This window comes from Lynx rufus, unplaced genomic scaffold, assembly GCF_022079265.1.
Source record: "Lynx rufus isolate CCGP_SWC_20201006 ecotype Redwood Valley unplaced genomic scaffold, mLynRuf1.p SCAF_53, whole genome shotgun sequence".
Lineage (NCBI taxonomy): Eukaryota > Metazoa > Chordata > Mammalia > Carnivora > Felidae > Lynx > Lynx rufus.
In genome coordinates this window covers 695,345-722,182 of record NW_025814871.1, presented here as the reverse complement: position 1 = coordinate 722,182, position 26,838 = coordinate 695,345, and the positions used below count along the sequence as shown (strand labels likewise).

Genomic DNA, 26,838 nt, shown 5'->3' with positions numbered 1-26,838 from the left:
CGCGCGGGGGACGTGTTCGGGCGTCTCCGCCATTTTGTGAGTCTATAACTCGGAGCCGTTGGGTCGGTTCCTGCTATTCCGGCGCCTCCACTCCGTCCCCTGCGGGTCTCCTCTGTGTGCAATGGACGGGTAAGTATTGCTTCTCCGCGGTTTCCGACGACCTCCCGGCGATCCAGCTTTCCCCTCGCCGCCGCCCGGGTCTCCTCGGGGCCGTGGCCCGCGCGTCGCTCCTCCTCCGCCCGAGTTCGCGGGCGCCTCCGGGGTCCCTCCCTTCCCTGAGCCTGGGGTGCGTGCGCGGGGCAGGCTGCCGGAGGCGGCGGGGGGGGGGGGGAGGGAAGCGCCAGGCGGGCAGTGCCCCCTGGGCTTAGAAGAGTGGTGCAGGCCGAGCCCTCGAGCCCTGCTCGTTTCCGGCCTCCGCGCGCCTCAACCCGAACGCACGCGGCAGTCGTGAGGCCCTTCCCGCTTCCCGTCCATGTCCCGCGCGCACGCGCCAGTGTTCGCGCGCCCCGTGTGAGCCTTCCAGCTCCCCGTACCCCCCCGCTGCGCGTGCCCTGTGTGGCCCTTCCCGTTCCCCGTCGAGCCCCCGCGCTTGCGTGCGCAGCTCTTCGCGCCCCTGTCGGGCTTTGCGCGTGCGCGGTCTTTCCCGCCGCGCGGACTCTGCCCTCGCCCCCCTTCAGCTCCCCCCCCCCAGCCCGCCGCGGGCCCAGGCGCGGCCCGGAGACGCCGCCCTCCTGCCCGGAAGGGCGCGGGCCCTCCTCCGCCCCCGCCGGCCGCCCGGCCCCTCCCCGGCTACCCACAAAGGATGGCCGCGCGCCCGAGCCGGGGGCCGGGGAGGGGCCCGTCCGCCCCCCTTTGTTCCCGCCTGCGGGGCGCCCCGGGCCGGCGGTTCCCCGAGCCGGAGCCGACCGCGGAGACCGGGCCTGCCCGCGGCGCCGAGAACTGTTCTCAGATGTTAGGTTTCTGGTCTTGGGGGAGAAATGCCAGGACCTGCGGAAAATGAAGTTCGCTTCAAAGTGTGACTTCCATCCCGCGTGTCCGGGGGACCGTTTGTCGTATCCCCGTGGGCGAGGGGGAGGTGCCACTTCTATTAAAGTTTGAGGCTTCCCAAGAGTTCTGCTTAACTTTGTTTGATAGCGGGCTTCGAGCCCTCCTTCCTCCCCGTCTGGCCCTCGGGGCGGGGCGAGCTGGTTAAAATGCCTGGAGGGTCACGTGCCTGGTGTGCCTCGGGCCTGAAATGATAGGTTTCGGGCGGAATCTAATCCAGCCCCTTAGGAAGATTGCTGCGGCGTGGTGGGCATGATCTCGCGGTCCGTCCTCCATGTTGCCTGGGATGGACCTCCCCCTGGGACCCCCTCCCCAGCGAGCCAGCTGGGGGGGACGTGTTCCCCGGGCGGGGGTCGCGGTCTGGAGTCTCGGGAAACGGCGCTCCGAGGCCGCGTGCCGGTTCGGCGGGCCGCCAGGGCTCGGATCCCGCGTGAGGAAAGGCCGGCCTCCGTGAAACACTTCCTGTGGGAGCGTCCCCCCCCCCCCCCCCCCCGGGGGGGACTAGGAGGCCGCGAGTCGCCCTGGGTTAGTGGCCGGGAAGCTGCATGCTTTTCATTCTTTCGGTTTTTCTGGGAAGTTTTTTCTTGGCTCACTAGGGTTTTTAAGAACGTGTTGCTGTCGGGGTGTGAGGTGTTTTTTGTTCTTTTTTTTTTTTAACGGTGAGGAGGCAAAGGCCCTGCCTCGAGGGGAATGATGGCAAGACAGCAGGCCACAGCTGCAGGCAGCAGGACTAGGCCAGTGCTTTGGGGTCCTGACACCCCAGGGTTTGGGTCCTGGGAGTTGCCTCCCGGAGGGCAGGAACCAGGGGCTCCCGGCTGGACAGGGAAGCTGGCCTTTGTGCAGGGAGGGGGGTGCGCGTGGCTGCCCCAGGGCCTGCCGCGGGGTCTGGGACCACCTGCCCTCGGCCAGGTGACGGGGGCCATCGTGTGCTGAGGCGGGTGGCTCCATCCACCGGGCAGGCGGGTGGCCCGGTGGGGGGCGTTGCTGACTCAGTTCCCTTTCTGGACGGATGCTCCGTGAGTCACTTAGGACCTCGCTGGTTCACGGTTGCCGCGCACCAGCCCTTGGAGAGGGTGTCGCCGTGCTGTTCTAGGAGCTGGCGCGCAGCTGAGGCGCACGGGGCTGCGGGGACCCTCAGGTAGCCTTGCTTCCGTCCAGCCCCCGAGGCGGGAGAAAGTCCGGTCACGCGGAGCCAGGTTGATAAGTAACCTGTGTTAATGTTATCTGTTCACTGGAGCCGAGCTGCCACCTTCCCGGGAACCTTCCATGCGTGGGACGTGGAGTCCCCTGTCTTCCCCTTGGAGCCAAAGCTCTGACCTGGGGCCTGAGAGCTGCCTTTTCTGTGGCCCCGTCCCTGCTCAGAAATGTTCCTAAGCGCTTCCAGTGTTTAGAAAGCAGACAACAGCACTTGAACCTCAGTAACAACGTCAAGGGTCCCTCCTGGGGCTTTTGAAGGGGGCAGCTTTGTCCTCGGACAGGTCCAGAGGCGGGGCCTGGGGTCCTGCTGGGAGGGAGGGGGCTGGAAGACAATGGTGGCTCCTTTTCAAGTTGAGATTAGTTGGACGACGGCTCACTTCCCTGCCTGAAGGGTTCTAGTGGGGGTGGGGGTGTGCAGTCAGCAGCGAGCCACGCTGGTGGCCATGGGGAACTCCCGACACCCTAGTGGCAGGGGCTGTGGGCTTTCCCCACCCCTGGGACAGTGGGGACACCCACCGGCAGTGCACCTGGCTAACAGCTTTCTTCTTTCTCTCTCTGCAGCATCGTCCCAGACATAGCAGTTGGTACAAAGGTAGGTACTTCCGGCTCAGCCTGAGTTTGTGCTCGTGGCCTGGGCCCATCTGCCCGCGCCACTTCTGACTCCGGAGCTCCCGAGGCATCCAGGCTGCGGGCCCTGTCCTCTGCCCAGTGGGCTCACTAGCTCCTCAGAAGAAAAGGCACCTGCCCTGAAATTCAGAGCCCATGAGAGTCCTGCTTTACGGCTCACGGGTTAGGAGCGATGTGTGCAGTGGGGTTGACGGGGGCGTCTGCCCCAGAAAGTTCTGAGTGCCCTTGGTTTGATGTGGGAAAAGTCAAGATCTGGTTATGCTCCAAGCCCTTTGAGGAGTGGGGGGTGAGATTGGAGGGGGTATGGGGGCTCTGGGGCAGTTTGGGGCTACTTCTGATGGCGTCGTGGTTTGGGTAGTTGTTTTGAGAAATTCTGGCGTTTGTGAGCTGCGGGACACCGAGAGCGCTGTGTCCCTTCTGTGCGGAAGGTGTTAGTTCTCAACGCCGGTGGCAAGAAAGGTAGACGAAGGAACACAGAGCGGTCCCCACGGGAAGTTGGGGGGCCACGTGCTTCTCCCTCCCGGTTGCAGGCCAGGCATGTGCACGCGCAGGGACGTGGCCTCCGGGGGAACCCTGGGCCCGGTGATCAGTAAGCACTGCCGGTCAGTTGGTCACCTCCTGGGCTCCGTGCTGGGAGGTGGGGGAGTCTCCTCGGGCCGTGGCTCCTGGGCTCCCTGCAGGTGGCTCAGGTGACCTGAGCAGGCAGCCAGCTGGTTTCTGGTCAGTCGGCAGCCGTGCCTGGGCTGGGTTTCACTTTTCCCAAGTGGATTCTTGTCTTCACACGCTGCCTGTCCTGATCTTCCTGCAGATAAAACCTGTTTGTCAGGCGGTGAGAGGGGAGAGGGACTGTCGTCTGAGGGGGTTGTAACGATCCCAGAAAACGCCTGGGTTGCGGACTGTCCTCCCCTTACTGTGGGAGCCGCTTTCCAGCCGGAACAGCTCTAGCACGGCTGTTGTCGGAACGGTCTCCTTCTGGCCATCCTGTTCCCAGGAGACCTGTGCTTCCAGAATCCCACCTGCACAGACAGAAGCTCCTGGGGGGTGCGGGCAGGAGCTTCCTGCCAGTACAGCCCCCCTGAACCTGCACCCTCGGCCCACTGGGAGGGCAGTGTGGTTCTTCCTGGGTTTAGAAGCGGCCATGCGGGGAGTGAGTGGCGTCCAGGTGTCAGGGATACTTGGTGTTCGGGGGAAGGAAAGGTTGTCCTGTCGTGTGCTGTCCCGCGCTGTGTCCAGTGGCAAGTACATGCTTGAGGGTTGGTTTCTCTCGAAGCTTAGTTGACTCGAGGGCTGATGCCCAGTGGCCTCCCCGAGCGTGGGGTGGGAAGAACTCTGCTGGAGGCAGTTGGGTGGTCCCTGGGCCTGGCCCAGCTGTGCCCCAGTCACAAGGCCTGTGGTGTTCTGGTGCCTGAGGTTCTGCCCTGCGAAACATCCGCGCCTCTTGAGCTGGGGGTCCGTGCGTGTCCCCGCGCTGTGTGTGTGGGGGGGGGGGGGTCTGTGTCCTGGGAGAGGAGCAGAGTTGTAAGTAGGCGAGGGAGCACGATGCCCACAGAGGCGCGGATGCAGCCGCTCATGGGAGTCCCCGGTCCCACCTATTGCTGGTCCTCGGCAGGGGCCGAGATGCCCTTGTGAGGGTTGTGTGGCCGGCAGATGGGGGGCAGGTCAGGGCCCGGGCCCTGGGTCCCGAGGCAGGAAGGGGCTGTCCTGTGGCTCTGACAGGTAGGATGTGGACAGGCCTGCTGGGGTCCCTGCCGGCTTTTCTCTTGGCCTCCGTGACTCGGGAGGCTTGGGGGGTGATAGGCGGCAGCTGGCTGGTGGTTAACACTTCCCTCTACCGTGCCAGACCTCAGGCTGGAAGGGAGCCTGACTGTCCTCTTCCTGAGCCACGGCGGGTCCTCCCTCGGATCTGTGGACGCTGGGCTGTGGGGGAGCTGTGTGGGTTCCTGCCTGTCCAGGGGTTTGGGTTTAGGGACAGGCCCACATTAGCCGTCTCAGTGGCTGGGGCAGCCGGTTCCCGGTCCTTGTCCCAAAGGGCAGTTTGTAAACCCCTAGCTTCCTTCGGCCGCTGTCATCAGCTGCTGGGCTGGGAGGTTCTGGAGGGTTTGGGGCACCGGGTGCTGTGCGCTCACGTTTGCAGGCAGCTCAGCAGAGGAGCGAAGATACGGTGTCCTTGAGGAGGGGAAGCACGTGGAGGAGGGGGAGGCCCGGGGGCCCAGGTGGGCTGCTCTTTCCCCTTCTGCCAGGGCAGCCAAGGCCCCGAGACCCTCTCTGGCTGCCAGTTTTGAATGCAGGGAATCTGAGGGGTTACTTGTGGTTCCTGGTGGCGCGGTCCTAAAGCCCGTGAGCCTCGAGCGGCGGGAGTGTGCGGCCGTGTGTGGCCGGAGCTGGGTCCTTGGGCCCGCGGGGCCCCCGACTGAGGAGTGCTGGTCCCCTGCGGTTCCTCACCTTGTGTAGGCTGGTTCTGCCCTCGGGCCTCACCTGGCAGCAGGGACGCCTCGTGGTGTCTGGACCCAGGGTCGGTCTCACGTGGTGATGGGGGGTTGACTCCAGCACATGGAGCCCAGCACGTGGCAAGACAGAGGGGCAGGTCACAAGTCCCAGGGGGAGCTGGGGGTCCCCGCCCCTCACTGCACAGCGCCGCCCACAGCACGGAGGGAGAGCAGGTAGTATTTCCGTCCGACAGCGACTAGAGCAAGGCTCAGGTTTCCTTAGACGCCTGGAAAATAGGGCAGGGCCCTGTGGCTGAGCAGGTGGCTGCGGTTGCGACAAGGGGGCTTTGTTCCTCGAGTCTGCCAGCGGCCCCGTGGTCATCGAAGACGGTCCCACGGTCTCGACGTGGGCAGGGCTACAGCCGAGCTCTCTAGGACAGCCGGGCCGGGCTCAGCCCCGTTGTGGCTATTGGCGCGAGGCCCTGTGTGCGCAGGAAGGTCCTGCAGAGCGTGGGGGTGGACGTGACGCGTGAACGCGCGCCATAGGCGTTGGGCCCCCCGCCCCTGCTTTGTCGAGGAGCAGTGTGTCTTGGGATTAGGATTGCGAGGATGTCGCGGGGGAGAAATGGTCAGTTTGGGGTGCGGTCTTTTCTCAAGAGCAGGTCTCACAGGAGAGGTGGACACGGGTGTTGGGGAGGGTACCTGGTCTTCTGCTCTGCTCCACACACCCCCTGTTTCTTCCAGCGGGGATCCGACGAGCTCTTCTCTGCCTGTGTCACTAACGGACCCTTTATCATGAGCAGCAACTCGGCTTCTGCAGGTAACTCTGCGCGCAGTCCCCGGTCCCCTGGCTGTGGGTGGGCAGGGGACATCGGCTGGCGGCCTCCTGGAGTCGCGGAGGAAGCTGGTTCCGGGCACAGGGTTTTTCGAGTCTGGACGGCGCTTTATGCCTTACACACCGCTTTTCCGTCAGCAAATGGGAACGACAGTAAGAAGTTCAAGGGTGACAACAGGAGTGCAGGTGTGCCCTCCAGAGTGATCCACATCCGGAAGCTTCCCAGTGACGTCACCGAGGGCGAGGTCATTTCTCTGGGGCTGCCCTTCGGGGAAGGTCACCAATCTCCTGATGCTGAAAGGGAAAAATCAGGTATCTGCTGATAGCCAGGCAAGTGCCCTTCCTGGGAAGGCTCAGGAATCCGGGCCTGGCTCACGCTCCTGTCCTGCCAGGCTTTCATCGAGATGAACACAGAGGAGGCCGCCAACACCATGGTGAACTACTACACGTCTGTGACCCCTGTGCTGCGCGGCCAGCCCATCTACATCCAGTTCTCCAACCACAAGGAGCTCAAGACGGACAGCTCACCCAACCAGGCGGTGCGTTGCCGGGCCTGGGGCACGGTGGGGTGGAGTTGGGGAGAAAGTAGCAGGCCATAACTCCCCCCCCTCCCCCCTCCCCCCACAGCGGGCCCAGGCGGCGCTGCAGGCGGTGAACTCGGTGCAGTCGGGAAACTTGGCCCTGGCCGCCTCGGCTGCCGCGGTGGACGCGGGGATGGCCATGGCTGGCCAGAGCCCGGTGCTCCGGATCATCGTGGAGAACCTCTTCTACCCAGTGACCTTGGACGTGCTCCACCAGGTGAGGTGGCTGGGGGCGTGCGGCCGCCCCCGGTCCTGTTGCCGACCGTGGGGTTCCCTGGGCGGAGGTCGGGACCACTCTTTTTTCTTGCAGATCTTCTCCAAGTTTGGCACGGTTCTGAAAATCATCACGTTTACCAAGAACAACCAGTTTCAAGCCCTGCTGCAGTACGCCGACCCTGTGAGCGCGCAGCACGCCAAGCTGGTGAGTAGGGTCCCCGGGATGCCTCCCTGGCCGGCCCCCCCGGCCCCCAGCGCCTCACAGCTTGTCTCCCTGCAGTCGCTAGACGGGCAGAACATCTACAATGCTTGCTGTACCCTCCGTATCGACTTCTCCAAGCTCACCAGCCTCAACGTCAAGTACAACAACGACAAGAGTCGTGACTACACACGCCCTGACCTGCCCTCCGGGGACAGCCAGCCTTCGCTAGACCAGACCATGGCTGCTGCCTTCGGTAAGACGCCCGGCAAGGTGCCCAGGACCACCGTGTGCCGTGGGAGGCGAGGATGTGTACGTAGCTCAGTGTCCGTGCCCCAGGCACCCCGTGACGCCGACTCTGTGCCCAGGGAGGTTGGTGCCTGTTGCTCCTTAGATGGCCAGCACGGCACCCGGCCCAGACTGCCCACTGGGTGTGGGGTCACGCACACACACAGCCCTTGCTCGCGGCGGAGGTGGTGGGTGCGATGATTAGTGTCTCATTTGTTTCTAGGTGCGCCTGGTATAATGTCAGCCTCTCCGTATGCAGGAGCTGGTTTCCCTCCCACCTTTGCAATTCCTCAAGCTGCAGGTACTCAAACACTTGACCTTGGTCCCCACCGTCGATCGTGCATGCCCACACACCTTTCCAGTAGCTGTGCTTCCACGGGCAGCTGACGTGGGCTCGGTCTCGGGGGGAGCCCGCCTCCCTGGGTGCGGGTCTCTGGGTTCCCTGAGGAGCCTGGACAGGGCAGTCTTAGGACAGGGCTGTGCAGAGAATCCGCTAACCCCAGAGTCTCTGGTCTGGTTCCCTTAAAGCACCTCCCGGGCGAGGACGAGCGCGCACGGTGGTTGGAGGGATGTGTCCCTAGTAGATGAATTTAAGTGGCCCGGTAAGCAGAGCGGCATGAACCGGGGCGGGGGCACACCTGAGCGTCCCTCCCAGGGGGCCAGCCTGCCCTCCTGTGACAGGCACGGGCCTGCTGCGTCCCGCCCGGGTGTCGTCTGCATGGTGACGGGCGCCTGCATGCGCGCACGGCCGAGGCCCGTCCGGGGCTCCATTGTGCATCCACCGAGTGGAGCTTCTGTACTGTTGGGCGCATGTAGATGGGGCCAAACGTGGCAGGCACGGTCTGTGCCACGAGGAGAGGCGGGAGGAGCCGGCAGGCCGCACAAGTGGGCACCGGGCCGAGCACGGCCGCGGCCGCCTCCCGTGTTTCCTCCTGCGTGAAGACGGGCAGGACCTGCACTCGCCTCCCAGCAGAACCCCCGGCCCTGCTGCTCACATCCCGACCGCCCTTCCCTTTCCAGGCCTCTCTGTTCCTAACGTGCACGGGGCCCTGGCTCCTCTGGCCATCCCCTCGGCGGCGGCGGCGGCAGCGGCGGCGGGCCGGATCGCCATCCCCGGCCTGGCAGGGGCAGGAAACTCTGTCCTGCTGGTCAGCAACCTCAACCCCGAGGTACGTGCCTCTTCCCTCCAGGCTGTCGTTCCCAGCAGCACAAGCAGGGGTGTTACGCTAGTGGGTCTTAGTGCAGAGGGGAGCGGGCTGAGCTCCTGTTGGCCCCAGGCGCCGGGGTCCCGCCGGTCGCGGCACCCCTCTGTGCCGGTCCGCTCGCTGCCGCCGCCTCAGCGCTCAGTGTTCTCGCGTTTTCCTTTACACCTCGGCTTACGTCTCCGATTCCGTAAGACGCAGGGTCGAGATACGCTTTGATACGTGAAAGCAGTCCTTAAAATTTCCAGCCAGACACGACGCGGTCTGGACGCCCGCCGGGCGCCTCTGTCGGGGGGACGCTGCCCTGCAGCTGAGGTCCCCAGGATGGCGAAACCCGTGCCCGTCCCAGTGGCAGAGTTTGGCTCAGAGAGAGCTCGGGTGAGCGGAGAAGGGCTCACGGTCCCTCACTCTGGCAAGATGGGACCGCCTTTAAGGAGCGTTTCAGACTGTCTCTCATCTGTCTGCCCCTCCTGTGACTTCCTGGCCCGGGGGCGGCCGGACCCTAGCGAAGCCTCCACTAACAGACTCGCTCCGCCTCGTGCTTGTGTGAGCGTTGTTCGGAGGCCCGCCCGCCGCAGCGAGCAGGAGGCCAGGGCCCCTGGGAGCCGGGCTGCCGCCTGGGGGTCCCGGCCGCGCCCTCCTGCTGCTCGCTGCGGGGAGGGGGCGCTTTCCTGCCTGTGTTTGCGAGGCGGACCTGTGACTTGTAATGTGTGTAGATCTGGACTGATGGAGCACTCGTGTTTCTTATGTATTTACTGACCTGTGTTTTTTTGCTACTTTTTTTCTTTTCTCCCCTTCCCCTTTCCCAATTTTTTTTCTTGCCCTGATCCGGAATTTCTTTGCCAACTGACTGCACGGCACTTCTGCTTCCTGTTGTTGCTTGAAACAAAACAAAACATAAACAAATAAAAACAAAATTCCCCCTCAAACCCTGCTCTCCGGAAACCAACCTGCCCTTGAATATTAACATCCTGACAACTTCATCATCCATCAACCTGCACGCCTGTGGGGCTGCCTCCTCGTGGTGGACGATTGGCAACTCGCCCCCTGACCTCTCCCTTTCCCTGTCCCTCGCTGCCTTGCTCTGCTGTCCTCTAAAGAGAGTCACACCCCAAAGCCTCTTTATTCTTTTCGGTATGTTATCATTCACACTTTTATTACCTTGTTTTCATTTAATGGAGGTTATTTTTTACGCCCTAAGATGTACTATGAGTTTGCAGTCGGGCATTCTGCCTCGTTACGTGGCTTGCCTTCGGTTTGCGTATTTATTCTGACTCGGTAGACGCATGGTTTATTGCCCTGCATGCTTTTCGAAGAGTTAAACGTGTTGGTAGCATGCTAAAGTGCCGGTTCTTGGCCGTGGACCTTTCCTGGAGTTTACGACCTCTCTGCTGAAGGTAGTTTTCTGGTACCGTCCCTGTGACTAGACGCAGGTGCGAGAGGCAGAATAAGCAAACCTTCGGGGACAGCCAGCCCTGCGAGGGGTGTGCGGGGCGTGGGGGCTGGCGGGGGAGGTGGCGGCGGGGCCGCAGGCGGCTCAGCGCCCCTGTCCCCGCGCTCTCGAAGGCGTGTACGGCGACGTGCAGCGGGTGAAGATCTTGTTCAACAAGAAGGAGAACGCGCTGGTGCAGATGGCGGACGGGAGCCAGGCGCAGCTGGGTAAGCGGCAGGGGCCTGCGGGGCGGGCGGGCACTGCCGGGCGTGGGCGTGGGGCCCGGGGTCACGAGCGTACCCCCTCCGCAGCCATGAGCCACCTCAACGGCCACAAGCTGCACGGGAAGCCGGTGCGCATCACGCTGTCCAAGCACCAGAACGTGCAGCTGCCCCGCGAGGGCCAGGAGGACCAGGGCCTGACCAAGGACTACGGCAACTCCCCCCTGCACCGCTTCAAGAAGCCCGGCTCCAAGAACTTCCAGAACATCTTCCCGCCCTCGGCCACCCTGCACCTCTCCAACATCCCGTACGTGCAGGGTGTGGGCTGCGGCCTCCCCGGGGCCCCCCCGGGCCCTCCCCGAGAACCAGCGTCCGACCCCTCGACCCCTCTTCTCCCCGCAGGCCCTCTGTGTCTGAGGACGATCTGAAGATCCTCTTTTCCAGCAACGGCGGGATCGTCAAGGGGTTCAAGTTCTTCCAGTGAGTGCCGCCCCACCCCCACAGCTCCTTGCCCTGCCCGATGCCCCGACCCACCCCCCCAATGCCCCTGGCCCTGTCTGTCCCTCAGGAAGGACCGCAAGATGGCCCTGATCCAGATGGGCTCGGTGGAGGAGGCCATCCAGGCGCTCATTGACCTTCACAACCACGACCTGGGCGAGAACCACCACCTGCGGGTGTCCTTCTCCAAGTCCACCATCTAGGGCCGCCAGGGACCGGCCTGCTGGCGCCTGGCCACAACTTCCATCATTCCAGAGAAAAGCCACTTTAAAAAGCAGCTGAAGTGACCTTAAAAGACCAGAGATTTTATTTTTTTAAAAGAGAAATCAGTTTACCTGTTTTTAAAAAAATTAAATCTGATCGACCCTGCTCACCCTGGGGAGATGGGGTGCCGGCCTCAGGCTCCTGGTGACGAGTGGACAGTGCGCCCCCCGCCCTCTCCCCGGCCCCCCAAGCCCGTGCCTTCTGCAGCCCCTGTGGGGTGGGCGCTCCCAAACCTCGACTCGGCTTTCTCGTGCCTTAAAACCAGCTGCTCTGGCGGGGCCCTCGCGGGGGGGGGGGGGGGGGGCGTGGGGGCTGGTGGGTCGGCCTCCCGCGTGGGATCGTGTGCCTGGCGCGGCAGGACGCTGCGAGCTGCAGGGACCGGCCGGCACCCCCTGATCTGTTTGTTTAATCAAGTGTGCGATTCTCCCCACCCCCGGACCCCAACTTGGGGCAAGACCCCGAGGGCACCGGCCCCGTCCTCCTTCAGCTCGGAGCTCTGTCTTCACCGTGATCTCTGTATTATGCTTTGATGCAGTTGCAGACGTCTGTGCCTAGCAATATTTCCAGTTGACCAAATATTCTAATCTTTTTTCATTTATATGCAAAAGAAATAGTTTTAAGTAACTTTTTATATAGCAAGATGATAAAAATGGTATGAGTGTAATCTCCATTTCCTCCTTGTGGTATGACCTTACATACTGTCCTTTTTTATCTTATTCCTTGTAATGAAGTCGCAGGGCAGGATCTAGTTTCCAGGGCAGACCCGCTGGGGCCCCGGCCCTTCCCGCGAGGCCCCGGGCCGGCCCTGCCCACCACCTCCAGATGCCTTACTCACACCTAACCTGTTCCCTGTCCAGGGGAAAAGCGCTCTTCAACTCGTAAACTTTCAGGGTTTCCTTTCTCCTGCAAATTTTGGACCAAAGTTTTGTTTGTTTTTTTGTCTGCCTCTAATGCTGGGGCCCCAGAAGGTGGGACGGCGGCCCCTGAGTCTTAACTGTCTCCCACACGTCGTCCTGCACTCACGGGTCCAAGGGGCTCCCCTGCGAGCAGACCCCGTGCTGGCCAGCCCCCTCCCTCGGGCCTGGACCCTCGAGTTTCCGTGTTGGGTTGGAACAAGGGTGTAAATATTTATAATTTTTTATACCTGTTGTAAAACGAGGGGCAGCAAACGTGGTTTTTTATAAAGGTGACGCAGATGTATATTTTGATAACCGCAGTTACAGGCTCAGTATTGTGCCGGGAGCGAGGCACTCCACTGCCCGCCCCGACGGCTTGTAATGCAGAGAGAACCGAATTAAAGCGATTTTACAACTCCTACCTTTTCTGTAGGCTCTTTCTTCCTGTTCACGTTGTAGAGGGCGGCTGGCCAGTCTGTCTGCTGGACTTTGAATAAATGTCTCTGCATCCTGCACTCGATTCCCTTTTTATTCGCCTCGGTCTTCACTGCTGTTTCCTCCTCTGTGAATTTAGCCTTCTCATTTCTGACGGGGATGGGGTTTGGGGGAGCTGATGAGGTGTGGGGGGGGGGGGCAAGGGTCTCCTCCCAGGGGTGAAGGCTGCACACCACTGCCCACCCCCGCCCAGCCCAGGGAAATGTGGTGTTGCCGGACCCACCCCCCACTCCACGTGCATGAGCCTCAGTCCACGAGTGGGAGATCTGTGTCCCGTCCCCCGTCCCCCCCCCCCCCCCCCGCCCAGCCCTCATGTGCGTGGGGGCCCTGGGCCACAGTGACTCAGCCGGGACTCCAGTGGGTGTTGACATTTTATTGTCTGGTCACGAAGTGCTTTTCCCCCCACCCCCGCCCGCCCAGCGGCCCCCACCTGCGCCCCATGCGGCACCCCACCCCTCCCCCTCAGTCCTTGAACCTGCGGGCCGCCTGCATCTTGCGATAGTAGCCCTCGGCCTCCGCCTCACCCGTGGCCTCCCGCTCCCCCAGCACCAGGCCGCCAGCTTTGCGCCTCAGCGTGGACTCCCGGCTGCCCGGGCCCAGGGCCCCGTCAGCCATGCCCGGTGGGGGCAGCCCCTCGCCCGTGGCCAGGTTGACCGTGGCCACGGCCCCGAATCGCGGCTCCTCTTGGTCCACGTCGCTGATGGACGAGCCGGGGGACACGCCTGGCGGCTTGGGCCCACCGCGGAAGCCACGGGCCAGGTCCCCCAGCTCGTAGCCACCCTCGCCCTCTGCCCCCTTGGCCGTGCCCCCCGCCGTCTTCCACTCCCAGGGCCCGTTACCCGAGGACAGGTGGACCACGGGGTGGTGGGGCGCGTGCGCGTCGATGGTGACGATGCTGGCCGAGTCGCGGTCCGAGGGCGATCTGTACTGCGAGGAGTCGGAGCTGGCGCTGGAGGACGAGGCGGTCTCCGCCACCTTGGGGCCCGGCCCGCCCGGCGCCTTGGACATGGCGATCACCTGCAGCAGCCGCGGCGGGTTGGCCACGCGGGGCTGGGCCGAGGCCACGGCCACAGCGGCCCCGCTCTTCTCCGCCATCATGAGCCACTTGGCCCGCACGGCGGCGCTGCTCTTGGGAGACAGGCCGCCGGCCGCCTGTGCCCCCTCCTCGGGGATGTGCACCAGCGGCTGCGGCCCGGCCCGCGGCGGCAGGAGGACCCGAGGCCCGAGCCCCGGCCGGGCCTGCACCGTGGGGTAGAGTGAGGGCGGGGCCGGCCCCCCTTCCTCACCCTCCTCCTCCTCCTCCTCCTCCTCCTCTTCCTCCTCCTCCTCTTCCTCCTCCTCCTCTTCCTCCTCCGCCATGGGCTCCGCGGGCGCCCGCAGGTGCCCGGGGCTGGCCTCATCGGGCAGCCCCAGGCCACGGCCCTCCAGCGACTTCTGCTTCCACTCGCTGATGAGCTGCTTGGAGCGAGAAGCGTCGAGAGGCACGTGGATGGTCATGTGGCGGCGAGCAGGGTCGTCGAGCGAGGGCGTGCTGACGCGGGGCAGCGTGTGGCTGAAGGTGACCATGTTCTCCTTGCCCATGGGGCTGCGTGGGGCCAGCAGGTCCACGTCCACGCTGGCCCGCTTCAGGCTGCCCAGCGAGGCCTTCTCTCGGGCTACGGGCCGGGGCACGCCGTCCAGCCGCCCTGGCGGCCCCAGCTCGTCGGTGCTCACGGACTTGTTCTGCTGGTACACCGAGTCGTGGCCCCGCTGGGTCAGGGCCCGCAGCGCATCCTTGGCGGGGGCCGGCGCCATCCGCTTCTCCGCCGTCGGGGCCTGGAAGTTGCCGACCGCGTGGCAGGCCTGAGGGCGAGGCGAGGGCTGAAGACCAGGGTTCTCCCCGGGCGGCAGGCTTGCGAGGTGGTCCGAGCGGGAAGCCTGGCCTCCCCGTGCGGTCAGAGCGGGGGGAGTCCCGCTCCCTTCCCGCGGGGGCAGATTCCGGTCAGGCCGCTCCCGCTCTGCGCACTCGGCAGGTCTGAGCCCCTGAGATTCTGACTCCGGCGTTCCGAGGGAGGAGACTCCTCAGAGTCCCCAGGGCGGGGCCAGGTCTCCCCCTTCGGAGCCCCCCACCCCCGACCTCGCCCGGGGCCGGCCTTCCCTGCGAGACCTCCTCACCGCACCCCACCCCCACCCCCGTCCAGCCTCCCCCTTCACACCTCTTCCCCCTATCGCCACCCCGTGCCCCCCCCCCAGAACCTCCCCATGGGGGCAACCCCGCTCCCTCAGAGCTGCCCCCACCCCCGGGGCCTCCCCCGGCCCCTCACCAGGTAGGCCGCGATGCCAGCGCCGATGAGGAAGCCCGCGTACACGTCCACGGGGTGGCTGCGGTACTGCGTGATCTGGGTGAGGCCGCAGACGCCCGCTGCGATGGCAAAGCCGAACACCAGGATGGGCTTGAGCAGCTTGGTGGTGTCCGAGATGACGGAGTTGAAGTACATCTGGGGGGGGGGGAGGGGGGGGCGGGTCAGAGCCGAGCGGCGGGCTCCCCGCAGGCGGCAGGCTCGGGGCGGGCGGGCCAGGACTCACCGACACGTAGACCGCAGCGAAGGCGGACAGCGTGGCGTGCTGCGACGGGAAGGTCTTCCTGCAAGAGGCCACAGGTGAGCCCCGCCGGCCCGGCCCGGCCCCGCGCGCCTCGTGGACCCCGCCATCTGCCGGGGGGGGGGGGGGGCAGCTCACCGCGCAGACAGGATGGCGTGCGCGTCGCGGCCGGAGCAGATGTCCTGTGTGACGTAAGGGTTGGCCTCACACGACGTGCCCAGCAGCGTGTAGTTGGGTTTGCAGACCGTCAGGAAGAAGGGCGCGTGGTAGCCCGTGGCCAGCTGGATGACGTCGGTCACCAGCGCCGTGGCACACAGGCCGAACACGTGGACGCCTGCGGGGCGGCGGGGTCAGGGCGGGGAGCTGGCGGGGGCCCCCCCGGGGTCCCCCCCCCCCCCCCCGCCCCGCCCGACCGCCGCGTGCAGACCGCGGGCCTCTACTCACCCACAAAGCGCACAGTGCGCCGCAGGAAGGAGTTGAAGTTGCAGCCGCCAGCGTTGATGCTGCCCTCGGCGCCGCCCGGGCCCCCGCCGCGGCCCCACAGCCGGGACTGCACGCAGTACAGCATGCCCTCGCCGACCATGATCTGCCCGACAGGGAGGCAGGCGCTCAGCCCCGCGCCCCGCAGGGCGGTGCCCGCAGGCCGGCCCGCGCCGGGCGCCGGGGACTCACCGAGGCCGCAGGGGCGGCGAAGGCCAAGCTGAGGAGCATGAGCAGGGGGATGAGCTCCTCGTTGGTCTCCACGTAGGGCATGGAGAGCGTCCGGTCGTAGCACTGGAATCCCACCTTGGCCGGCTTGAAGAGGTCGGTCAGCTCCAGGAAGTACAGGGACACGACGGAGGACGCCACGATGGGGAGCTGCGGGGCACGGAGGCCGGCGTCACCCCAGCCCTGCTCACCACGTGAGCTCGGTCCCGTCCGCCACCCATGCTGCCGTCCGTCCGTCCGCCGGGCCGTCCAGCCACCTGCCCACCCCGCGCGCCGTCCGGGCACCCATCACAGCCTGCCTCCGGCTCACTGGGGCCACGAGCAGCTACGGGGCTCAGATCTGGGCGGAGCCGACTCCCAGTGGCCTGCACCTTCCCTCCTCCGCTCCAAGGGTCTCAAACCCAAACACCCGCAGGGTCCGGGCTGGGGCAGGCGCCTGGGGGGGGGGGCCTGGCTGCCGCAGGGGATGCCGGTCTCCATTTGATGGACGAGGAGACAGACAGGGGTGGGGCCCACAAGAGGCCTCCGCGTTAACTCCTGCCTTGGACGGCACCTCGGCCTCTGTCCAGCCCTGGCCGGGGGGTCCCCAGAGGGAAACTGCCGAAGCTGGGTCCGCGGGAGCTGGGCTCTAGTCCAGAGAGCACTTACTGAGTGCCTGCTGCATGCAGGAATGTGCCCCAAGGCAGCGGAGTGGAGGGGTTCACAGCCACCTGCCCAGGCTTGAATCCTGGCTCCACTGCTTCCCTGTGCCTCAGTTTCCCCGGCTGGTAACGGAATGACGGGGTCACCACCTTCCAGGTTCGACGGAGGACCGGGTGAGTAAGTACACGGACAGTACCAGCCTTTACTCAACGCTAGCTCGTGATTCCCTCCCCCGTGGCCGTTAGCGCAACTGGGCCGCGGGGGGCAGGGCACTCCAGGCTGCGGGCAGGGGTCTGCGTGGGGCCCGGGCACATCAAATCAACTCCTTCGGCAAGAGGGTCCTTCAAACTGTGATTCTGACGATGCCCCCGTGGCACTCCGAGCTCCCAAGCGGCGTGGCCACGGCTGTGACGCCGGCCTGGCTCCCCAATTCGGCCCTCGGCCCCATCTCCTCCCCGCTGGGCCACGCCGGAGGCGGAACCAGCCCCAGAGGGTCTCTGTGTGCCACCCCCCTTGTCCTTGCATCTGGAGACAGACCCTCACCCAGGCACGGGAACACTGACAGCGTATCAGGCCCAGAGGAAAACGATCCACGAGCACGTCCTGCCCACGGACTTAACGCGTGTGTGCGTGTGCGTAAACACGCTTAAGACTCACGATAAGGCAAAGGCGGATGAGAGCAGGCACACACACAGCTCTGCGTCCCACGGGCCGGCCAGGCTCCAAACACCGCTAACACAGTGCTGGCACAGACGGTAAGGAAGACACCGTGGCCTCGAAGGTGGCGGGGGGGGGTGGAGGGGGGAATTTGGGGCGCTTCCTGAGCCACCAAGCGTGCTCCCCAGGGATGGTATCTGCAGATAAGCTCACTCTTGGTTCGAGGTGAAACAGACCAAAGGGCTTTCCTTACGGGGACGTGTGTGACACGAGCAAAGGCCAGGCAGCCCCTGAAGGCCCAGCTCCGTGGGGACGGTGACTCGGGGCTCGACTACTACACGGCAGTGAAAAGGGACGGAGTCAGCCGTGAGCAAAGATTTCCACTAGAAAAAAGCCAAGAGCAGAAACCTGTCTTAAAAGGGGAGGGGATACAGATCTAACAGACTTGAGTGGGTGTGGGGCACTTTTTGGAAGGACCCAGGTGACAGCAGGGGGTTGAGGAGGACGCAGGGAGGGAGCTGCTTTGCAAGGACGTTGACACCCTGAGAAGGTATAAGCTACCGTAACGGGGATTTAAATACAAATTTGACAAACAGCTTTTCTGCCTGTGCGCAGGGACCCACTGGCCGGGGGGTGAGCCACTGGCTTTGTGACTTGCGTGGAGGGCTGTCTGCTCGGGACTGGGGACCCCACTCCTCCACCCACGCCCTGCCTGGACCGCTCAACAGACTGGGGTTTCCCTGGCAGGTCAAGTGGGGAAGACTATGGCTACAGGAACGTCCTAGTAGGTGCTGAAGGATCTGTCCCAGGATGGGTAAATGTCACCCTGTGCCATCATCAGCACTTAGTATGTGCCGGGTGACTGCGTTTGTTACATTTTATTTTTCTGAACATTCACAGAGCCCTCACTGCGTGCCAGGCCTGTTCTGTGAGCGCGCTTATGGGAAGGGCACCGGCTCCTTAACAGAGGAGGGATTTGAACTTGCAGCCTCAGGCTGCAAAGCCCACGTGCTGCATGAAGAGCCGGCATGCCCCCGCCCCTTCATGGACGCCCCCCACCCCCGCGCCTTGCTCCAGCTCCTCCAGGTGAGCCACTGACCCCCACCTCAGTCTGGAGGTCCCACTCCCCAGCATTTGCCCCGGCTGCTGCTTTGGGTGTGCCTCTGGAACTCCTACTCATCCTGCAGAACCCGAGTCCCCCCAGCCCCCCTCACCAGGCACCCTCGCCGCGCCCACCCGTGTCCTTCAGGGTGGTGGTCCCCGATGGCGTGTGCCACAGAGACCTCTGCCCCGCCCCCATCAGTGCGGACCCCCCGCCCCCCCTCACCTCCACGAAGTAGAAGCAGGGCAGAAGCGTCATGCTGTCCTTTGGGGTTTTATTCTTCTCCTTGGTCGCGATCATGGTGCCGCGGGCTCCACAGGCCGTGGTTGGAGGGGACAAAGACGCGCTGGAGGAGGGGAGGCGCAGTCTGAGCCCTGGGGGGACCCGGTGCCCAGCGCCTGCGGGGGAGGGGCGGGCGAAGATGCGCCGAACCGCCCAGGGAAACTGAGGCTGGGGGAGTGGGGTGTCCCCGCGGCCTCCCCTCCGCGCACTGCGGCCCTGCCCAACAACCCCGCTGCCCGGCACCCCTACACCCCAGATCGGGGGTCGGGAGGGGCCCGGCAGAGGGCGGGGCCGGCCTGGTTTAGGAGTCCCCGGACGGGGGCCGTTCCCCGGCGTCCGGACGGTGGGGAGGCCCGCGGCGGGGGGCGGGGAGGGAAGGGAGGGTCCCGGCGGCCGGAAGAGGGGTGCGGCCCCGGCCTTCGGCCCGCAGGCCCCTCACCTGGCGCGCGGGCGCTCGGAGGGCGGAGCCGGCGGGCGCGCGGGGCGGGGGCTGCGGCGCGGCGAGCACAAAGCGCGGCCCCTCCCCCGCGGGGGCGGGGGGGAGCGGCGAGCGGGAGCGCAGGGAGGGGAGGGGAGGGGAGGGGAGGGGGCCCCGCCCGGCCCGAGACCCCGCGCCCGCCACGGCCTGCGTGCGGCGCGAGGGGCGGGGGCTCTTTGTCTCGGCGCGTCCGGGGCGCCGCGCGCGTTCCTCGTCCGGCCGGTCCCCCGGCGTGCGCTCGCCGCGCGCGGGGCTCCCGCTCCCTCGGCCCCGGGGAGTCGGGGGGTCTCGGGCCCCCGTAGGGGCGGGCTGGGACCGGAGTCTGCGCCGCCCCCCTCCCCTCCCGGCTCGGCCTCGGGAGCCCCGTGGACGGCGGGGGCGGGGGCTGGGCGTCCGGACCCCTGGGGCCCCGGCTATCCTCGTGTCTCCCCGGGTCTCCCCCCGTGTCGTCCCCTTCCCGGGGCCCGCCGCTCCCCGGCGCGCGTTTCCATGGCGAGGGCGCCGAGCGCCGGCGCAGTCCGGAGACAAAAGAGCCCGGGGTGGGGGGTGGGGTGCTTTCCCTACCGTCCCCGCCCCCCCCCTCCTCCGCCCTCGGCCCCCTCACCCTCGGCCCGGGCGCCCCCGCCGGGTCCGCTCTGCGGGCCTCCAGGACCCTCGCCAGGCTCCCAGGGCGCGCGGCGGGATGCCCCGGGGCGCGGGGGTGGCGGGTACGGCCCGCCGCGCATCGACGCCGTAGACAGGTGTTTCCTCCGTAACACACACAACCACGTAGGCTAGGGACTGGCTGAGCCTTGGTGTTATGAATGGGGAAACTGAGGCCCTGGGAACTTCGTTCACCGTCCAAGGTCGCCAGGCCCCAAACGACAGGATTGTATTTGGCTGGTGTATTCACCATTTCCTGAGCACCCACTGTGTACTTGACCCTGAACAGTCACCGGGGAGCCACTGGGAAGCCGGGCAGACCCTATCAATCCTGAAGTAAGCGTCTCATTAGAGTAGGGGTGAGACTGCATTAATTGAGCACCTACAGTTTGTCGCCTTGCCCCTTCTTGTTTTGCAAGCGACAGCTCCAGGGCGCCAGGCTGGCTCAGAAGAGCATGTATCCCACTTGACGCGGGGGGGGGGGGGGGGGGGGGGAGGGGGGGTCGTGAGTTCGTGCCCCATGTTGGGTGTAGAGATTACTTACAATACGTAAATTGAGAAAGAAAGAGCTCCATGGGTTTTGAAAGGCGATTCTATGTGTGGTGAAGAGTGGGACCCAGAAGGTTCGGACCCCACTGGGGCCTCCGCTTCCTCTGCCCTGAGCCCGCTGGCTGTTCCCCCTTCCCAGGACCTCGAGGTGGGCCTCAGTTTGCTCTCCAGGGGCGGAGCCAGGGCAGCGGTTGGGAGTCCTGGTGTTGACAGTTGTCCACAAACAGCAAGAGAAGGAGAAAATGGGGCAATCGCTCCTGGGTGCTTTCTGGGGGCAGAAGCGGGAAGCGTTGTCTCGGGGGACCCTCCTGATGTCTCGGGGGTCTGGGAGAGGGTGTCAGGGAATCTAAGGATCAGGGGTGGGGGGTCCTTGTCCCGTCGGAGCCCCCGGTGGTGATGGGGCAAGGCTCGGCTGTGGTGGCACACTGCCCAGCTGCGGAGTCTGGACTTGAGTCTGGGACACGAGGGAGCCATGGGAGAGTTTAGAGGGAGAAAGAGGGGTTGAGCGCACCAGATGCTGCTCAGAAACTTGCCCAAGTTAAGCTCTTGGGCGGCGGGGGGCTGCCTGTTCATGTCCCCGTTGCATAGATGAGGCAGCAGGTCTGCTGAGAGGGAACACTGAGGTCACCCAAGGGAAGGGATGGTGTGGTCTCCGGAGCCAGTCCTGTCTCCCGCTGTGCTCTGGCCACCCAGGTGGGCAGGCGGGAGCGGGGGAGCGGGAAGCAGGCCTGAGGGACGTGCAGGGGACACTTAGGCAGCTGCGCCGTGTGGCTTGGTGAGGACCAAGGTGGGGCCTAAGCCCCCAGGACCCCAACATCCTACCCTGACTCCCAAGCCCCAAACCACCCCACATCTGCCTTTGGGAGCAAAACCAGCCTGGAAGAGCCTTCCACAGCCCCAGACGCAAAGTGGCAACCCCGAGGCGCGGGTGGCCACCACCCTTGTCAAACTCTGAGTCTCACCTTGGAAACAAATGCCGCTTTTAAAAAGTTGGGCTGGGGCGCCTGGGTGGCGCAGTCGGTTAAGCGTCCGACTTCAGCCAGGTCACGATCTCGCGGTCCGTGAGTTCGAGTCCCGCGTCGGGCTCTGGGCTGATGGCTCAGAGCCTGGAGCCTGTTTCCGATTCTGTGTCTCCCTCTCTCTCTGCCCCTCCCCCCCTCCCCCCGTTCATGCTCTGTCTCTCTCTGTCCCAAAAATAAATAAACGTTGAAAAAAAAAATTTAAAAAGTTGGGCTGGCATTTGATTAACAAAGTTAGCTGCCTTACACTGTAGCATGCAAAGGTATTGTTAGCATCTTCACGAGATGTGCAACCACCACCCTTGTCTCATTCCAGAACATTCCATCACACCAGAAAGTAACCCCCGTCTCATCAGCCATCACCCCCGCCACCCAGCTCCCGCAAGCCCCCTTCCCGTCCGTGGATGGGCCTATTCTGGACGTTCACACACGTGGACTCACACCCCGCGGGGCCTCTCGTGTCGGGTTCCCTCCCTGAGCGTCACGTGTTCAGGGTCCGTCCGCGGGGCGGCGGGGGTGGGCGCCTCGCTCCTGCTCGCGGCCGAGGGATGTGCGCGTGCGCGGGGGACACGGTCGTCTGTGGACGTGCGCGTGCGTGGTGGACGCACCTGAGGGGCGTGCGCGTGCGCGGTGGACCCGGTCTTCTGTGGACGTGCGCGTGCGCAGAAGACGTGTGCTGGGTATACGTTCACATGTCGATGGACGTTTGCGTCTCGGTTGCTGTGCCTCAGGCTGCTGTGAACGTCGTGCGTGCTTATCGGGGCCCCCCGCGCCCCCTCCTCGCGCTCTTTCGGACACGCGCCTAGAAATGGTTGCTGCGTGGAACTTTCTGAGGAACCGCCACCAGACTGTTCTCCGCAGCGGCTGCCCCATCTCAGGGGTTCCCGATTGGCCCACATCCTGGATGACACTTGGTATTTTCTGTCCTTCAGTCGAGCTGTCCTGGTGGGTATGCAGTGGTGTCTCATTGTGGCTTTGGTTTGCGTTTCCCTGATGACTGATAACTCTGTGCATCTTTTCACGGCTCCTTGGCCTTTGGTTACTTTCTAGGGGAAGTGTCTGTTCACCTTCTTTGCCCGTGTCTAAACCGGGCTGTTGTTCTGCTGACCTGTAAGACTTCTGTGTGCATTCTGCAACCCAGCCTCGTCCTTCCCTGTCCGTGGTCCCTCTCTCTTGCCCCCGTCCTGGGTGTCACGGCTCGGAAGGCCCTGCTCCAAAGATGGGACGGCGAGGCCACTTCTCCAGCGCCACCCAGCTCGGCGGCCCCACGGCCACTCGCACCCACTTGACAGATGCCCAGACTGCGGGCAGGTGAGCGACCCACCCAGGTTCTCACAGGTTAAAAAGTGAAAAGCTGGTCACGAAAAGCTGATCACACAGCGTGTATGATCCCCCGTGTGTGAAACATCCGGAAGGGGCTCATCCACAGACGAGCCACAGAGGCTCGTGGGGCTGGGGGCTGGGGATGATCACTAGTGGTCGGCAGGGGTTGGGGGGGGGTGTTCTTTTTGGGATGATGGGTTGTTTTACCCCTAATCGTGGGGGGCGGGGGTGCACGCCTCTGTGAAGACACTAAAAGCCGTTGAAGTGTGCGCTTTAAATGGGCGAACTGAATGACGTGTGAATGAGATCCCAGTGGGACTCTTGGGAAAGCAGAAGTATTGAAACATACTCCCCGAAGCCAGCAGGACCCAGTCCCCGGTCTGCTGCCTGCACAGGCCCAGCCGGCACGTTGGGTTCTCCAGCACTCAGGCTGGGGAAACTGAGGCCTAAGCCCGCGTCGCGAGTGGTGTTTGCCATTTTGTTACCATGCTGGGTGTCTGCTTCAGGCGTGCCACGCGCTGGGTCCCAGCAACGGTTAGTTAACATCACCCTCACCCAAACCTGGAGCTGTGGCTCGCTTTGCGGAGGGGGAAACTGAGGCACAGAACGGGGCCGTTGCCGGAGTCCAGGCAGGCCCTGGGAGCAGTTGGTGGTGGAGGCCTTGGGCAACTTCCTGTTTCCTGCTGGGAGGGGCTGGCCCCCTGCAGGGGGTGGGGGGGGTGCCTGGGTCCCGCTGCCCTCCCCGGCCACCCCCAGCCCACCCTGCGCTGCCTGCGACCTGGAGGGCGAGCGGGTGTCCCCCTGGGGCCGGTTTTCCTGCCTGCCCTGCAAGCCTCTTCCCAGGGTGGGGGCTGAGGTCGAGGCCCCCAGCCTGGTGTCTCCACTTTGCCCCGAAGCCTTCAGGTCCTGGCCCTGCTGCTGGGGGGGCCACGAGGTGTGGCGGTGGTCCCCAGGCAGAGGTGGGAAGGGCAGTGAAGAGGGGAGGCAGGGCAGGGCGGGGGAGGGGGGTGGAGGGGGGAGAGGGGTCAGTGGTAGGGGGGGCCAGGGACCGATGCTGGGGGCGCCATGGGGAGGTGCAGGGGGAGGGGGGATCGGGGCCTGGGGGACAGGGCTGAGAGAGACAGGCGCCCCTGTGTGGGGCCCACCGTCCGGGGCCTGCTCACACGGTCCAGTTATCCAGCCTTCTGCCGGCAGACACGTTTCCAGATGTTTTGTCACGACGAGCTGTTTTGTGCGTGTTTCCCTGCAGAAGCCTCTCCGGGGCGGTCACAGCAGCCGGGCCAACCTGCCCTCCCCTCCCGCAGAACTGAGCACTGCCCATGTCCCCACATCTTTCCTGACACTGGCATTTTCTGCCACTTGTTATGCGGGAAGGGTATTCCGCTTTTATCTGTGTTTCCCGGGCAAGCCCGGGGCCTTCCGTGCCTTGGTTTACCCTCAGGACCACCTTCGTGGATCCGTCAGCGCCCCACGGGTGGACTTGCTCCCAGCGTGTGCATCCCGCTTGCCGCCCGAAGCCCAAGGTCTGTGGCAGAACTAACCCCTTTCCCTTGAGATTTGCGGACGACCGGCCTCGAGGACAGAAGGCCAGGCTTTCCCAGAAGATAAGGCCTGATGGCCCTTGGAGACACCCGTCTCACTCAGATGCCAGCAAGCCTGTTCAGGGTCTGCTGACCCCGCGGGGCACCGGCTCCCCTCGCTCGCAGCGCCCCCTTCGCCCAGATGGGAAAGTGGTCTCTGGGACGTCTGTCCACCCTCCTCCCAGGTCACCCGCTTCCTGGAGAAAGCACCCTGCTCTCTCCCACCGTCACAGACCCACTGGGTTTGGAACCGACTGACTCTTCGTTTTCTGTGGCAGAGGGACCGAGGTGCAGAGCTGAAGTGACTTGGCCATGATCCCGCGGCAGGTTACTACTACTGAGAGCTGGGATTTGAACCCGAATCAGTGTACAGACCAAAACGTGTGCTGTGGCCGCACTGGCCCCGGCTGGGCCCCTTCGGGCCCTGGTCCGCAGTTCTCCCCTCTCCTCACTTCGTGTCCAGTCGGCCTCACGAAGGCCCCCGCAGACCGCCTGGGGGGAAGCCGGCAGCAGGGCGGGGGACATCCAGGACGAGGCCCCAGGACCGAGTGTGGAACTGGAATTGGATGTCTCAAATATCTGAGCATCTTAACAGTGTGGGAAACAGCATTCATTAAACACCACGTGCCAAGCCCCGTGGGTGGGGCTGGAGACGACGAGGGACAAGACAGAGAAGGACCTGCCCTGTGGTGCTCCCAGACCCTGTGGGCGGGGGGGGGGCAGACGTGTGAAGATAGGGGTGTGCCAGGGGTTGTGGGTTTGTGCCCACCTGGGGTGCCAAACAAACAAAAAGTAACAAAAAAAAAAATAGAGATGTGCACAGGACGTCGTGATTCTCTTTGGGGGCATGCCTCCTGACCCGGCCCACGAGCATCAGGAAATTCCTGGAGGCATCTGGGACCCGAACGTCAAGTAGGAGTTCATCAGGAAAAGAGGGGGGAGAAGCATGCAGAGATGGAACAGCATGTGCAAAGGCCCTGGGGTTGGAACAAGATTGGTGGGTTGCAGGAGAAAGGCTCAAGTGGTCAGAGCAGCTGCCAGGTGGGTAGTTCTGAGGTGGAGCCAGCGGGCTGGCCTGAGTCTCCTGCTACCCGTCCAGGGAGATGGGGGGTGGGGATCTTGTCTGGAACGGCCTGGCACATGGCACAGCCTCTTTCTCCCTGGGGCCTTGTGGCAGGAGCCCTGATGTCTTCGCCGGAGTGGTCTCTTCCCAGGCTAGATTCTGTTCTCAGCCCCCATCACAGCCGACAAGCCTGGGGGTGCTGTGACCGCCTCTGGGGCCCAGCTGACCATCACTGGCCCCACCTCCCACACTGTGCCTATATCCTTGGCCCCTCGTGTGCCCAGCACACCACTGGGCCTCCCTGCCCTTGACCCCGTGGCTGTGACCCTAATAAGTGATTCCCGAGGCGCCTGGGGGCTCGGTCAGTTAAGCGTCGCGGCTCAGGTCAGGATCTCACAGTCTGTGGGCTTGAGACCCGTGTCGGGGTCTGTGCCGACAGCTCGGAGCCTGGAGCCTGCTTCCGACTCTGTGTCCCTCTCTCTGTCCTCCCCTGCTCATGCTCTCTCTCGCTCTCCCTCAAAAAATAACTAATAAACATTAAGAAGCGACGCCCATCCTCTTCTCGACACCGATTTCTGCTTTGCTGGGTGGGCGGGGCTGGCAGCAGGAGTTCATGGGCGCTAACTGGCAATGTGGTCTCCACCCCGAGGGGCCTGTGTTCACTGAATTCTCTCGCAGTCCTGAGAGGCGGGGGCTGTTCTCTCCAGCAGACAGAGGGAGGGGCCGCCACGGCTCAGAGAGGTTGGGTAACTCGCCTGCAGACACACAGCCGGTGTGAGCCTTGATCCCAAGTCAGATTCCCCTGGACCACCTCTCGTTTGTGCGGAGAATATATTGTACAGCAAGGTCAAAAGACACACGAGAAACTGGTGACAGACTCTTTGCCACTTGAGTCACAGGAGGCTAATGTGCGCCACGTAGAAAGACCTAAAGTATAAATATTACTCATATTAAAATAATATGCTAATGTGACAATAATTATATACTATGTATTATAGTTTCTTAAGCTAAATAAAATTCTATTGAAATAGATCATACATATTTATTGTAAATCACTATATGTCTACATGTATACTTCATAACATATAATAAAATATGACAGTGAAGCTCACATATAAAGAGTGCCTAAAGCCAATAACAACAGCCCGGTCGATCATACAGGTAGAGGCTGTAAGCAGACCGTTCAGAGCAGAGAAACACAAAAGCCTCTTGACGATGTGGGGACAGCCTCACCCTCACTGGTTTGCACGAGAGACTGAGCAACCTCCCCGGAGACCCTGTCTTTTGACGAGGACACAGACACAAAGCTGCTGAGAACAGTGCGGGCGTCCCCCTCGGCGGGCGGGCGACGAGGCATCTTCCCGCTGCAAACAATCCGTGTTCCCAGCAGGAGGCCACCAGGGGAGTCACAGCCGTGTGGAAGGTACAGAGTCCTCGGGTCACTGCCCTGAGGGGTCTTCATGGGACAGCGGAGAGCAGTGTGTGTGGCGGGGGGACACCTGTCGCCGGCTGCTCGAAGCACCAACCAGGAAGCCCGCGAACATGCGGGGTGAGGTGGGCAGAGGGGCGCGGATTGCACAGCGACCCCCATCTTTCCAGCAGGGACTGTTTACGCATTTTTTAGACCGTTGAACCTTACGAGGGTGGAAGTAAAATTTAAAAATTAAGAATAAAGAGCAGCAACGCACCGGCGTGCGCCCGGCGGGGCCAGGACTTGGGTGATGCTGTGTCCAGACAACTGTCAGCGCTGCCGACCTGAGGTCACCAGAGATCACCTGGGGTCCGAGGCAAA

The 26,838-nt window shown here is 64.0% G+C and overlaps 2 protein-coding genes across 2 annotated transcripts; one reads left to right on the top strand and one right to left on the bottom strand.

The window, feature by feature from the left end:
• Window positions 1-52: 52 nt before the first annotated feature.
• Window positions 53-12,441, top strand: PTBP1 (polypyrimidine tract binding protein 1). Its single transcript, XM_047100774.1, is given in 16 exon segments — window positions 53-129; window positions 2,803-2,833; window positions 6,039-6,114; window positions 6,268-6,398; window positions 6,400-6,441; window positions 6,522-6,668; window positions 6,757-6,927; window positions 7,021-7,131; window positions 7,207-7,381; window positions 7,637-7,714; window positions 8,434-8,582; window positions 9,716-9,749; window positions 10,182-10,274; window positions 10,359-10,575; window positions 10,671-10,748; window positions 10,837-12,441. Coding segments are annotated over 16 exon segments (1,674 nt in total). The 5' UTR covers window positions 53-121; the 3' UTR covers window positions 10,970-12,441.
• A 442-nt stretch (window positions 12,442-12,883) lies between these two features.
• Window positions 12,884-18,410, bottom strand: PLPPR3 (phospholipid phosphatase related 3). Its single transcript, XM_047100772.1, has 7 exons — window positions 18,336-18,410; window positions 15,674-15,859; window positions 15,446-15,587; window positions 15,140-15,335; window positions 14,987-15,044; window positions 14,725-14,898; window positions 12,884-14,263 (listed from the first exon to the last, which is right to left on the bottom strand). Exons 1-7 carry the CDS (start codon window positions 18,408-18,410, stop codon window positions 12,884-12,886), a joined length of 2,211 nt encoding a protein of 736 aa, XP_046956728.1.
• Between the last annotated feature and the right edge of the window lie 8,428 nt (window positions 18,411-26,838).

Bases quoted from the DNA above. Each gene is read 5' to 3' on its own strand.
- PLPPR3 (XM_047100772.1), bottom strand. From the start codon at position 18,410: ATGATCGCGACCAAGGAGAAGAATAAAACCCCAAAGGACAGCATGACG. The intron at 15,860-18,335 runs GTGAGGGGGGGC...CGTGCCCCGCAG, and splicing joins CCTGCTTCTACTTCGTGGAG to CTCCCCATCGTGGCGTCCTC. The intron at 15,336-15,445 runs GTGAGTAGAGGC...GCCGCCCCGCAG, and splicing joins GCGCACTGTGCGCTTTGTGG to GCGTCCACGTGTTCGGCCTG.